General features: G+C 45.0%; 1 protein-coding gene across 1 annotated transcript in view; it reads left to right on the forward strand.

Moving 5' to 3' along the window:
• LOC128324611 (N-acetyllactosaminide beta-1,6-N-acetylglucosaminyl-transferase-like) overlaps positions 1 to 15,046 on the forward strand; it is a 50,629-nt gene that overhangs the window by 14,296 nt on the left and 21,287 nt on the right. The window contains exons 2-4 of the mRNA XM_053249384.1: positions 2,434 to 2,556; positions 6,992 to 8,113; positions 8,399 to 8,451. Coding sequence (XP_053105359.1) covers positions 7,153 to 8,113; positions 8,399 to 8,418 — 981 coding nt within the window. The 5' untranslated portion in view covers positions 2,434 to 2,556; positions 6,992 to 7,152 and the 3' untranslated portion in view covers positions 8,419 to 8,451. The remainder of the gene's footprint in view (positions 1 to 2,433; positions 2,557 to 6,991; positions 8,114 to 8,398; positions 8,452 to 15,046) is intronic.

Genomic DNA, 15,046 nt, shown 5'->3' on the forward strand with positions numbered 1-15,046 from the left:
CATAATATCAAACCCACAAGCAAACAGTAGAATTATTACCTTTATGCAATGGGGGCTATGCTGCAACCCTTGTAGGATACTCAATGCAGCAGCAACACTATAGGCATTGAACGGCAGGGTGGGACCTACTTCCTATAGGTCCTCACATGTCAGGTGGGGTAGGCCTCATGGTACAGGAGGAGGCAGGCTCTGGGCATGCCTGGGCATGTTCTCTGGAGGGTTTTCAACTCCTCCCTGCTGTGGTGACATCATGCCCTTCGATGGGTGGGGCTTCAACTTGCCCTTACTAGGCCCTGGCTTCACCTTGCCCATAGTTCCTTGCCCTTACTAGGCTATGGCTTCACTTGCCCTTACTTAGGCTCCGCCCAGGTATGTATATAAACTACTGCTGTCATGGACAGAAATACATTCATCAACATATGATGGGGATACAGATGGTGATACATGTATTCTGTGCCCCACCCCTGCAAAGTCCATGTCAAGATTATGCAAAGGCTGCCCCTGGAACTTGGAAATTAAGCAAATTAGAGGGCTTTAAAAGTACATTTAATTTGCATGGGTGCTGAATAGATGCTGCCAAGAAAAAAAGAAACAGTGGATTGTGTATGTGTGACAACAGGACCATGGAGATGGGAACATGTTGCACCTGAATTGAATCTTTTGTGTTTGTTTACTCATTTTAAAATGCCTCTCAGAAACAATGGGAACTGTTTGTGTGACCCAGTTTGTGTGCCCAACTCAGGATCCGACATTTGCATGACTCTCGGAGATAATGATGCATAGCCAGGTTAGTTTTCTGTACATCAATCAAATCAGTCTGAGGTTTCTAGATTTTGATTCACTCAAGAGGGCTGCACCATTTCCTTAATCATTACCTTAGAAAGCATCGCTTTCTCTCCATGTGGTTTTTGAAGCCCCTCCTCTTTTCTCTCCATGCTCCATAGCACAGCCGGCTCCCTTTTCTCTCCTGTACCTCAGGAGGCATTTCTCTGAACCCTCGTCCTTTGGGGTTCAAAGGTCCTTGGAACCCTCACCACTCCTCCATCTGTCTCCCCATTCCATGACGGTGGGATGGGGAGACAGATAGTGGCCACTTTCTTTCTTGTCCGGCACTGCATCCCTACCTATTCTTTCCGCGATCCCATCTTTTTCTCTTTGCTGACTCACAGGTGTCTGTGCAGCCCCGCCTGGCACTCTCCTCCCCCTGCGCGAGTACAGGCCTGCCTTCTTGCACCCAGCCAGTGATACCCCCGTTCTCGACCTTCATAGACCTCTCTCCACTTTCTCCCAACAGGGAGAATTCCTCCTGCAGGGAAGTCATTCCGTGCTCTTAACGGTGATTAGCCTACAAAGAATGGCCACCCCAGACTCACAACAATATGCCATGAAGCTGAGTGGTAAATGGCTTGGGGCTGGAGGATACCTCTGCTCCTGAGACTTAGGCTCTGCAATAGGGTTGCTATATTCAAGCTTCCCAAATCTGGGTAGCCTAATTTGCATCTCATGCAAATTAAATGGCAACTGATTTGCATTTTATTTATTTATTTATTTGACAGATGTGTATACTTTCCCCTCCGCCCTCCCATATGATCAGATCCAGAGTAAAATCTGAGCAATCCGGTCAGCGCATTAGAAATCCATGTAAATCTGGATGGAATTTAGCCACCAGATAGAAGAGCCAAAATCCGGGGGCTACCCTAAAAAAAGCCAGCGTGCTGTAGTGGTTAGAGTGCTGAACTAGTCCCAGGGAGACCCGAGTTCAAATCCCCATTCAGCCATGAGACTTGCTGGGTGACTCTGGGCCAGTCACTTCTCTCTCAGCCTAACCTACTTCACAGGGTTGTTGTGAGGAGAAACTGAAGTATGTAGTATAAAATGTAAATAAATAAATAAATAAATAAATTCCAGGGAACATGGCAACCCTACTCTGCAATGAGTCTACCACCTTCTTAGCAGATGGAGTCACTTGCAGAGATCCTAATGTGCAGCTTATGTCCCTGAGAAAATGAACTTTGATTGAATCTCTTAAAAACAAACAAAACAACAACCCAGGTAGTATTAAAGGTGCCGCCTCTGTTACCGCTATATAATTTGTACTTTGATATTATCACTCTCTAACAATTATTCTGATTGCACCGGGTTTTGGAGATTTCAATTATGTCAGAATCCTTCTAGGAGACATTCATTCTTTATTCCATCTGCATATATTTACTTCCATGCTCCTACTCCATGGACATACTGGAATCTCTGGTTTAGTTTCTCCCTGGGTTTTGGATGGAAGCACCTTGGCAATCCTGATGAGATGATTCACAGCCACATTAACCACCAGAACCTCGGAGCAGATCATAATCTGCAAAGCCTGCAATGCTGTTTCTTGTTCTGGTTGTTCCAGCTCCTCTAGCTTTGCCTCCTACTCTTTGCTTGTCTCCCCAGCCTGCTTTCAACTCTCTCTGCTTCTTCTCTCCATTTGGGATGCAGCATTCCTGCCTCACCTCTGTGTGCATGAATAATGTGCTCTCCCTCCACTGGTGTGTTTAAAGAGGCTGCTCCCATCCAGTAAGTCAATGCTATGACTTGCTCTCAGATGGTAAGTGCATCCTGCTACTTTCCCACACTTTTTTCCTTCTTCTTCCCTGTCCTCTGTTGCACCTATAACTTGGATTATGGGCAGTGGAAAGGAGTGGCTGGGAGTCAGCGATAAGCCACAGTAAAACCAGCTAAGCAAAAAAGCAAGTCAAAAGATTTGCTTTTTAGGTAGATTTACAAAAAAACAAATCCCTGAGCTGGTACAAGGTTAATACCAACTCAAAATGGCTGACATTAGAAGAACAAGGCTAGGTTGCCAGAACCTAAGGGGTATACTCGTGGGTCAAATAAGAGCCTAAGTTGTCAGCACCATATGATAGGGAATTATGCAATGTGTGAAGTATAGTGTTTAATGAATGTATGTATGGAATCCACTGCCACAGAATGTAGTGATGGCTACATATGATTTTAAAAAAGCATAGGCTAGCATGCTTATGGAGGATAATTCTATGGTGGCTATTAGCCAGGATCACTAAATAGAACCTCCAGATTCAGAGGCAGTCTGAGCACTTGGTGCTGGAACCAAACAATAGGGAAGGTTTTTGTCTTCAAGCCCTGCTTGTGGACTTCCTGCAAATGTGTGGCTGGTCCCTGCTGGAACCAGGACTGATTGATTGATTGATTGATTGATTGAGTGCTGTCAAGTTGGTGGCGACTCTTAGCGACCACATAGATAGATTCTGAAACCAGAATGCTGGATTAAAAGTTCCTTGGTCTGTTCTAGCAGGCTCCTCTTATGTGTTTATGGAAGCTGTGGATTGGCTACACACAGACACCTCTGGTCAGGGGGTATATGTGGTTTTTAAAAATATCAGAATTCTGAACTCTGCATTATATAGAACCAGTGTTTTACAAATTCTATTCTGTTTCTGATACCAATGTGAAGCAGTAAAGAGATATACCCGAAACTCTGTCCACTGGAAATTCTTGGCAACCCTTTACGTGGCTCTGATGTTTCTCTAGGCTGCACCACTTTGGCCCTCCAGCTACTGTGGCCAGTAGTCATGGATGATGGGAGTTGTAGTTCAACATCTGCAGAAGGGCCAAGGTTGTGCAGCCCTGCTCTAGGCAATTCTCACAGACGTCTGAATCTTTCTTTGCAGACCTTAGGACCAGGAACATTTTTAAATTAAAGCTTAGATTTACAAGAGGCTGACTGAAGGGGAGGAGAGTTGGTCTTGTGGTAGCGAGCATGGATTGTCTTCTTTGCTAAGCAGGGTCCACCCTGGTTTGCATTTGGATGGGAGACTTGAGCACTGTGAGATATTCCACTTTGGGGGTGGGGCACAGCTCAGTGGAAGAGCAAATAGTCCCAGGTTCAGTCCCTGGCATCTCCAGGGAGAGACTCCTGCCTGTAACCTTGGAGAAGCCACTACCAGTCGGTGTAGACAATACTGAGCTAGATAGACCAATGGGCTGACTCAGTATAAGGCAGCTTCCTATGTAAGTGCAAAGTACAACATTTTGCATGTATACCATCACCAATTTAATGACTCCACCTAGCTCCGACCATGGATCTGGAACAAAAGGCTGGCGCAATCACTTGCATAATCACAGTGTAAGAGGTCTGTGGAGAGATGTGGGGTCTGGCTCCATCTGTATCCCATCTAGACAAAATTATTTGCATCTTCAAAACAGACACTTTCTTGAAACAGACTGAATTGAGTTATGTAATAATAGGCTTTCAAAAAGAAGACTATTTTAGGTCCCTGTCCAAGGGATTTTATGACAGAGATGAAGAAAGAATGACAAGTTTTTCAACAAGTGTGAGTGCTGTGGCATCTTAAAGACTAACAGTTGTTTGGGGCATGGGCTTTCATAGGCAAGAGTCGACTTTTCAGATCCAGTTTTTCAAGCTAGATAATGTTGGAGACACCCCCCTGACCCCAACATTAAACTCAGAGCCACCAACCCAGAATTATATGGAACCCAGGCCTGTGTCTGATTCCATTTTATAAGAGTTCAATTAAATGCCTGAACTCAAGGTAAACTGACACCCAGATCTCTTGCCTGCCTCATGTACTGCTCTGTGAAGGAGGAGGCAACCCAGCATTGTATTGTGAAATGGGCACTCACAGAAACACAAGGGCTAGGCCTGAGCTAATCAATATGCTAAAATGTAACTCACTATCAGATAATGTCTGTGGAAGAGGCCAGGGGCTGATCTCCCCTTTCCTGTTGCAAGAAGTCTATGTTAATCTTTGTCAATGATTGCTCTGCTATGCCCAAAGGGGATTACTCAGTTGCTGTCTATAGAAATTCCACCCTAGGAGAACACCTGTAGATTTAGCCCTTTTACTAACACCTTCTCGGACCAGGCCCAAATCTGGGGACAAGAGAAGATGCCCATTTGCAGCTCAGAGAGGCAGATTTGCCTTGGGCAATATCCCCTCCTCAAGATAGCAGCTAACAGAAGATGGGGTTAAGATCTCCCTGGACTGCCTGAATAATTAAAAAGACATTATCCAGAAGGTAAAAGCAAGTTGTCACCTTTTGGGAGCCAGGAAAGATGATGGGAGATCAAAGGAAGATACAACTATAAAGAATAGCTTACTGGACAGAGAAGTGGCAGTCTCTTGCCTACAGGCAGTCTTGTGCCTACACGCAGTCTTCTGCCTACAAGCAAGACTTTCTCATGAGTAATCCAAGAGTTTGCTGCCCAAGCCGCGGGGCTAGAGGCAGGAACTCTGTCCATGGACAGGAACTGTCTGTGACTTCCACTGCACAGTGAGAAGTCAAGACTTCCCCAGCCATGGTGCTCTGACTCTCAGGCGTGCTCTGAGCAAACTGCATGCTTGATCTAAAAGCTCCTGTCCCCAGCCAAAAGCCTCTCTTCTTCAGCTGAAAGATCCACCATTCTCAAGCCTCTGATCCTGGTAATATGCTGCCTTCACAAGCCTTGGATCCCTACTTTCCTCCTCCTTACTAATCACTGATACCCCCTTCCTAAGCCCCCCCCTTTCTTCTTTCTCTGCTTCTCTCTAAATGTTTTATTTAGGATTTGTTAGATTATTAGATATCTGTAATTACTGATTGCACACACATAGGTTAGTTAGGCACATTACACTACACCTTGAATTGGAAACATGTTTTTAATGTGGATTATTTTATCCTGATGAGCAACTTTTTATAATAAAGCCCATTGAGCTTTCTGAGTGTGTCTCTCTCTATTTCTGTTTGTGCGCCCAGATCCTACATGGTCACCATCTCCAAGAACCAATTCAGTTTGTGTATGATGTGACTTTGCCTCTTTCCCTCTGAGCATGTACAGAGTGTGAAACCAGGTATAGTTCACAACAATAACAAACTGATTGCTCACAGAGTTTGGAAAAGCCTGGGGCTTGGTTTTTTTATTCATGATTCCTGACAAAATCAGGCCCTTTATTTAGGGCTCTCAGGCAGGTAAGGTCCTTCTTTTAAGGCTCTCAGAATGGCCCGAAAAGCTTTATTTTAAAAATGAGTAAAAATCTCTGCTAAATAAGGAAGGGAAAATCCGATATTTCCCATTCTTTCTACCTGCCAACCATTCCTGCCTACAAACCTCAACTCCTTGCCATATTCTAAGATGTCAGCCTTATGCCCATTTATGGGTGCTCCATTCAACTCAGCTGGACCTCAGAATCAATAGTCTCAGGCTGTAAAACACAAGAGTAAGCACTTGCGTTACAGAGAATTCTTACTATTTCAAAATGCTTGCTCTGTTCTTCTTAAGTTGGTAAGAGCCCATCAGTGAAAGGGATGAGGGCTGCGCTTTGTGCTGCATGGCTCACCACCACCCCCGGCACTCTTTCTGGCATTCAGTCTCTAACATTTCAAACAAACAGTGTGCAGTATTAGAACTGGAGATGTGTCTTCAGTTTGACCGGAAATGTTTGAAGAGCAAAAAACAAAAGATGCTTAGCCTGATATGCCCCTCTCTCTTTAAGACCAGGGATTTCCAACTGATGCAAGAGCACAACTCCCATCCTCCCCAGCCACAATGGCCATTGAGTCTGGGAATGATGGGAGATGTAGTCCAGCAACATCTGGGGACTCCAGGTTGGGAACTGCTGCTTTAGACAAGTATCCCTGCCAGCTCTGCTTAGATCATCAGTCCCACCACTGGCCCCCAAACACTCCTGCAGAGTGACTTGACCAGCTTGCTATATTTTTCAATGCCTTTTGAATTTGAATCATGCTGCAAAGGACAATGAAATGGTGAAAGCCACATTGGAATGTTTCTGTTAACTTGAGCCAGGCAGGAAGGAAGGAACATGCTCTAGAGTTGGGAAGGACACGGTGACTACGTTTGGACTCTTGAGCCAAAGTTAGACTTGGGGTTTGTCTGTGATTGCGATTGGAGGGTCCTATTTCTGTTCCTGAAAGCACCAACCTGAATGCTGTGTATCTTTTGTTTTCAACCTAGAATGGGCAACACCACAGTTTTCATTGGCAACATATCTTCTGCAAAGACATAAGCAGTGCCTGGCATGGAAAATGTGGCATACAGACTAAATGTGACATACAATACGGACTAAGATGCTGTGACCTTCAGAAGACTGGTTCTTCTGTTGTGTGACTTGTTTGATGTTACCATCTCTGGAGACTGTGTTTTCAGCAGTGACCATGAATTCACAGATGCATCACATTCTGACTTTTTTAATCATTGGTGTTTTGCTTTCAATCATAGTTCTTCAGTATAAAATCTCGAAGGAAAACATCCCAAGGAGGTACAACCAGTCAACCACCTCTTTCTTAGCAGAAACTTGCAATGCTCTTATTGAAGGAAAGACAACTCTTGTGCATGGAAACATGCTGAAGACCTCCTTTGGGAAATCCAGCTGCAGGGATTATGTGACCCCAAATCACTACATTACCAGACCCCTCTCTGCAGAAGAAGCTGCATTCCCTTTAGCCTACACTATTACTCTGCACAAACAGTTCGAGACTTTCGAGAGGCTCTTCAGGGCTATTTATATGCCCCAAAACACTTACTGTATCCATGTGGACAAAAAGGCCACAGATGAGTTCAAGCAAAAGGTGGAGAAATTACTGGGCTGCTTCCCCAACGCCTTCCTTGCCTCAGAATCAGAGCTGGTGGTTTATGCTGGGATATCCAGGCTTCAGGCTGATTTGAACTGCATGAAAGATCTTGTGAAATCTATTGTGCCCTGGAAGTACCTTCTCAACACTTGTGGGCAAGATTTCCCCTTGAAAACCAACAAGGAAATTGTTAGGTACCTGAAAGGATTGAAAGGGAAAAACATCACTCCAGGGTCACTGCCTCCACCTCACATTATCAAAAGGACAAAATATATCTACCGGGAGCAAGTGTACAGCCTCTTTTCTTTCATGCTGCGGACGTTTGTGTGGAAGACACCTGCTCCACACAAACTGACCGTCTATTTTGGCTCTGCTTATGTTGCCCTGTCAAGGGAATTTGCTGACTTCATCCTCAAAGACCCGCGTGCCCTTGATTTTCTGGAGTGGTCCAAAGACACCTACAGTCCTGATGAACACTTTTGGGTATCGCTCAATAGGATACCAGGTATGCTCCATTTCCTTCCAAAAAAAAAATTATTGGTTTAATCAAGAAGTGCAGTTCTATCCTTGATCTGCCCAACTAAATAGAGATAGGATCACTTCTAAATCCACTTACTCTGGCAAAACATAATGATACTGAATTGTAATAGATTCACACCAGAGTAGTATATTACCATTGCCCCAGCATTATGGTACAGAAAGAAGGCAAGGAAAGGGTGGGGGCAGACAGGATAGAGGTATGTAAAATTATGTACGGTATGAAATTTTTCTCCCTCTCTCATAATATTAGAACCCGGGGTCATCCATTGAGGCTAAGTGCTGGAAAATTCAAGACAGGCAAAAGCAAGTACTTCTTGACACAATGTGCAGTTAACCTATGGAATTTGCTGCCACCAGACATGCATGCCTGCCACTCACCAACTGGCTCTCCCCCTAGAAAGAAGCTGGATGTCCTCTTTCCTCTCTCATTCACTCTATTTTATTTATCTACCTATCTATCATATTTTATACTGCCTGATATACACATCTCTAGGCAGTGTACAAAACTCAACACAATATGAAACAGAGTAAGAACAGTTAACATTTTTAGGGGTGTGCATTTTGGAATTTTTTTGTTTCGATTTGGCAACTTGAGGAATGCAATGCTGCAAACTAGTGTTCTCTCTCTCTCTCTCTCTCTTCAATGAGACAGAAAGGCTGAATGCTGGCTACTAACTTGCTGAATGAATACCCCTCCTTGAACTCCCCCCCACCCTTGCCCCTTCTTTGATCCTTCCCCTGGCCAATGTGGGGTCAGTAAAGAGAGGCAAGAAGCAAAAGAGCCAATGGGGAACAAGGAGTGAATTGTCAGCAGGTCAGCCCATGCTTAGGTCACCGATTGGAAGGCTGGAAGGGCGGGAAATTCACAGAGATGTCACACAAAATGGAGACTGACTCAGAGATCACCAGAAAATGGAGGTCCGAAACAACAAAACGTTTTGTAGCCAAAACAGGGATGTTTTGTTTTGTATACAAAACTTTTGGATCTGGAAAATGGGTGTTTTGTTTTGTCTACAAAACACCCGAAACAGGCTGTTTTGGGTACAAAATGTTTTGTATCCGAAACGTTTCGCACATCCCTAAAATTTTTACAAAATACAGTAAAAACAAATTGATAAAAACAAATTAAACAGTATAAAATTGACTGATTTGATTTCAGTTAAAAGCCTGTGAAAACAGCGGCATCTTGAGGGTCTTCCTAAAAGCAAACAGAGAAGGAGATGCTCTTATTTCAGCAGGGAGCATATTCCATAGCCCCAGGGTAGCCACAGGGAAGACCCAGTCCTGAGTTGCCAACAAACCAGCCAGTGGCAACCACAACTGGACCTCTCCAGAAGATCGTAATAGGCAACAGGGTTCCAGACAAAGAATGTGCTCTCTTAAGTACCCTAGACCCAAGTCATTAAGGGCTATGGCACAGCAGGGAAGTCACTTGCCTAGGGAGCAAGAGGCTGCTGGTTCAAATCCCCACTGGTATGTTTCCCAGACTATGGGAAACACCTATATTAGGCAGCAACGATATAGGAAGATGCTGAAAGGCATCCTCTCTCATACTGTGCAGGAGGAGGCAATGGTAAACCCTTCCTGTATTCTACCAAAGAAAACCACAGGGCTCTGTGGTTGCTAGGGGCCGACACTGACTACACGGCACAACTTTACTTAACTTTAGGCAATAACCAGCACTTTCTATTTCACCCAGAAACATATTGGCAGCCAGTGTAGTTCTTTTAAAATTGGTGTTATATGGTCCCTTCGGGATGTCCCAGAGACCAGTCTGGCTGCTGCTTGCGCCAGGTTTTTTATCCAACCAATCCCATCAGGAGGAGGCGAGAGCGCTTCATTTTTGTTGGAAGTTAAGGACTTTGCGCTGTCTCATCTCAGACAGTGGAGGACAGACTAGTGAGTCAGAGGGCTAGAGGGTCAAGACATTGGTCATCCCTTCTCCACTGCTCTGATACTATCCCTTTGATATGTAGATTGCTAATCTCAGGGACTAACTTCCTTCCTCTCCTCTCTTCCCTACCTGCCCTTCTACCTTGCAACATGGCAAGCTCCTCTCCCTGTACGATGTGTGCAGAGAAGATGCAGAATCCATCTGCATCCAGCTAGACAGATAGATTAGAGATCCTAACTCCTCACTTTCCTATCTAGAATGGAGTTCCTTAATAAATGCCTTATATATTGATTTGAAACTATGAATTGGCTCCAAGTTACTTTACTCTCAGCATACACGCATGCCTAACTAAATCCGCTGTGTTGTGCCTCTGTGCACTCTGCTCTAATGAGAAAGGGATTCTCTCACCACAGAGAATTTCCAACAATTGTTTCTTGTTAGTTATGGAAGACCACAAGCCCAAGCAGCCAGGGATCAAACAACAGAACACAAGGGCTCAGGTTACATCTTGTGTTTAACTGAGGAAGTTCTTCCTACCCCTCCCCTTCTGGACTCTCATTCTCCCGGTGGCCCCTCTTCCTTCCTCAGCCAGCCTTTCTCCTTCTTTCCCCCATGGATGGTGTGAAATGCTACTCGTCTTTAGCATGCCTTCCTGGAGGCGTTCTGCATACCGGGACACATGCACCACAGCTGGGTCCACCCCAGAGTGCCGAAATGCTTCTGTGATTCAGCAGAGTTGAGGGTGCCTTCTGTGCTTAAAAGCATCTCCTGTGGGGAACCGTGGCCAATGTCTCACTTGCTCCCGGTTTGTGACCTCAGTGCAGCACTGCTACAGGGGCTGGCGAGGGCTTTTTCCGCTGAGAGTGCTTTGTGAGGAATCGCCTCCACCCAAGGGGACATCTGTGTGTGTATTATGTAGGCTGCCTGGCTCTAATGTAACCTGACAGAAACATGAGCTGAAAGGACCCCCTCCACAGAATTACACCAATCTGCCACAACCCCTCCCCTCCAGCTCTTGCAATTGCAAATCTCCTTTGCTGACACCTGGGTGGATTTCAAGTGTGTGTTTGGAAAGAAGCCCCTCCACACATCACAGAGAAACTTTGGGGCATTACAGAAGCCTCAGGGTTGTTTTCCCCCCCAAAAGCCGCTGGCAATAGAGGATTTTAAAAAGCTGGACATAATTTGGGCTAAGCCAGAATGCGCAGCCTCAATTTGGGGGGGGGGAACAGTCCTATCTGTACTGGTCCCTGATAGCCCGCAGCTATTTCGGGGTAAATGCAGCTAATAGGTGGATTGGCCCACGCCATTCCGGAGGAGATTCGAAGTAAAGGTCCTTTGTGTAAAGCCCCCAGCAGATGTTAGAATATTTGAAGTTCCCCATTATAGTGATGGCTTGCCCTTTGGAAGTTTGGCAATCTGATTTAGGGAAGCATCAGCCATGTCTTCTGCTTGGCTAGGTAGTGAAGCGATTGAGCCATTCCTGTGGTAGTGAGCATGAATGGTTCCTTTTGCTTAGCAGGGTTCACCTTAATTTGCATTTGGATGGGTGACTACATATGAACATTATCTGTAAGACATTCCCCATTGGGCAAAGGCTCCCAACCTGTGGGACTCCAGATGTTGCTGAACTACAACTCCCATAATTCCTAGCCACAATAAATTGTAGCTGGGGATGAAGGCAGTTGTGGTTCAGCAACATCTGGAGTTCCACAGGTTGGGAACCCCTGCTATAGGAGATGGGATTGAGGCTCATTGGTAGCACATCTGCTTTGCATGCAGAATGTCCCAGGTTCAATTCCTGGCATCTCCAGGTAGAGCTGAGAAAGACACCCACCTGTAACCTTGTAGAGCTGCTGCCAGCCAGTGTATTGTAGACAATACTGAGCTACATGGACCAATGGTCTGACACGGTATAATGCAGTTTCCTGTGTTTCTGTGCCTAGAGTAAACTCCTGCAATGGTATAACTTTTATTTCACTCACCTTTCATTCTTACCCCAGCCAGATTTTAGTGCATATGAGATGGATACATTCATTAGACAAATTCGACAATATTTATATTCCACTTTTCAACAGAAGTTTCCAAAGTGGTATACATAGATGGATATAAATAAATAAACAAATAAAATGGCTCCCTGTCCCCAAAGGGCTCACAATCTAAAAAACAAACATAAAATAGACACCAACCACAGCCACTGGAGTGATGGATAGGGCCAGTTGCTCTCTCCCTGCTCGGTAAAGAGAATCACCACTGATCTTCCCTTCTCTCTGCTGCCACCTGTGTCACCTCAAAGTATGTGAACAAAGTTCCCCCAACACTTTGAAAATAGTCCCCCCCACACACACATGCTTATCTGGATGCTGCTGAGTATACATATATGGTATGTGAAGCATCTCTTTGTGACTATGATTTTCCAGACTCCTGGAACATCGGGATGTAATAGGTTGCTTGAAAATGAAAATAAATGCAACATATCCATGACAATAATACTTGTAAAGCTGGATAAGCAATCTGGCTTGTCAAATCCCCAAGAGATATATGTCCTTTATCGCCATCTACTGGTAATTTATCAGTAAATTATCAAGTCATTTATCAGTTAATTAAATGAAAATGTACATTCTGGCAACACACTGCAAATGCTATCAAATTCACTAATGCAATGAATTAGGGATACTTTGTTAATCCTTGATCTCATATTCTATTCAGGATACTTTTCCATGTTATTGGTAACTCAGTGTAACACATGACGCTCTAGTTCAAATTTCTATCCAGCTTATTTTCATGTTGCCTATTTATCAGGTTGATCTACCTCCATTCCCTGATTCCCCCCACCCTTTCTCTGTGAGAAGGAAAATTTGATAGCTGTGCTATCAGAAACAAAGCTGAAGTTGGTTCGTAGTTCCCAGTACTTTATATGACACAGAGCAACCTGAATAAGGAAAAGGTTTTCATCTCATGCACCCCAAAACAAGCTTTGGGCTACCCCACCTTGCTGCTGCTTGGAGGCAGAATTTTAAGAACATAAGAGCAGCCCTGCTGGATCACACCAAAGGCCTATCTAGTCCAGCATTCTGTTTCACACAGTGGCCCACCAGGTGTCACTGAGAAGCCAACAGACAAGAGGTGAGGGCATCCCCTCTCTTTTGCTGTTGCTCCCATGTAATTGGTATTTAGAGGCATCTTGCCTCTGAGGCTGGAGGTGGCCTATAGCCACCAGATTAGTAGCCACTGATTGATAGACCAGCCCTCCATTAATTTGGCTATGCCCCTTTTAAAGCCATCAAAACATCATGTGGCAGATAACTCCATAGATTTATAATTGTAGATTAATTGTGCAATTAAAAGTACTTCCTTTTGTTGGTCCAAATTTTCCCAGCCTTCAGTTTCATTCGATGACTCCTTGTTCAAGTGTTGTGTGCAAGAGAGATAAATTCCTCTCTGTCCATTCTCTCTACTCTGTGCATAATTTTATACACCTTGACCATGTCTCCCTGTAGTCACCTCTTTTCCAAACTAAAAAGCCCCAGATGTTGTAGCCTTGCCTCATAAGGAAGATGCTCCAGGCTCCTGATCATCTTAGTTGTCCTCTTCTGCACCTTTTCCAGTTCTACAGTGCCCTTCTTAAGATATGGTGACCAGAACTGTATGCAGTACTCCAAATGTGGCCACACCATAGATGTGTAGAAAGGCATTATAATACTAGCATTTTTCTTTTCAATCCTCTTCCTAATGACCCCTAGCATGGAATTGGCCTTTTTCACAGCTGCCGTGCATTGAGTTGACACTTTCAACAAGCTGTCCACCACAACCCCAAGATCTCTCTCCAGGTCAGTCACCAACAGCTCAGATCCCATCAACATATGTGTGAAGTTGGGGTGTTGTTGTTTTTGCCCTGTATGCATGACTTTACACTTGCCTACATTCAACCACATTTGCCATTTTGTCGCTCAATCACCTAGTTTGGAGATATGCTTTTGGATGTCCTCACAATCTGTTTTGGATTTCACTACCCTAAATAGTTTCACATTATGTTCAATATTTTGTTTTATGTTCAATCACATTATGTTCAATATTTTGAGGTGCGACAGAGAGCTGTGTCAGAACAGATAACATTACTGTAGTGAGTCTCTCATGTGATAAAATGTGGGGGTGGGGGGAGAAACTACCATTATAATTAAAACAACAACAACTCCCAGCCAAGATCTAGTTTGTTTTTGGTAAGGTTGGACCTTTTACTTCTAAAATATTGTTGCTGTATGTGCCCACTCCCCACTTGCTCGAGCACTGAAATATTGGAGGGTCACCATGGCGTAGTGAAGTTGAGGGTGGCCCCACTGCTGCTGCCATTGCCACCACCATTCATGTGCTGCCCGGCTGCCCATCCTGCTTCCCTTTGACAGCTGCGATGTGGTCTAATGATGTCACCGTGCAGGTGCTGGCACAATGACATCACATGACTGTGTCACCGTTGGCAAAGGGAGGCAGGACAGTGGCGAGTGGACAACCAAGCAGCCATCAGGGGCCGCAAAGGCAGGTGGCACCAGCACTAGGGCATGGTGGGTGCCCCTCCAGGCATTGATGGTCTGTGTGCCTCCACACACCCCCTGCACCTCCCATTGTCACACTCCTGGCAACCAAACACCCACCAGGAGCTGCAAAGGCAGGTGAGCGTGCCTGCCACCGGTAGTAGGACATGGCGGGCAGCCGCCCTCCAGGCACTGACCGTCTGTGTGCCTCCACACTCCCACGGTTACACCCCTGGTGGTAATGCTGTTTGGTTTCTGGCTCCCTCTGGAGACGAGATCACTGGTTTTCTGTACAATTCTGTACAGATCAGTCCTGTAAGTCAGCAAGAGATGGCATTAGATCCCAGAAGGTGGCTCTGCACCCCAAGATGCTTCAGCTGCCTGCCCAGTTTCTCCATCCCAGCCTTTCAAAACCCTGTCTGTGCCTGAAACCTGCTGTTATTATAATCAATATATAATGAGAATTCTATATTAA

Source organism: Hemicordylus capensis, chromosome 4, assembly GCF_027244095.1.
Source record: "Hemicordylus capensis ecotype Gifberg chromosome 4, rHemCap1.1.pri, whole genome shotgun sequence".
NCBI lineage: Eukaryota > Metazoa > Chordata > Lepidosauria > Squamata > Cordylidae > Hemicordylus > Hemicordylus capensis.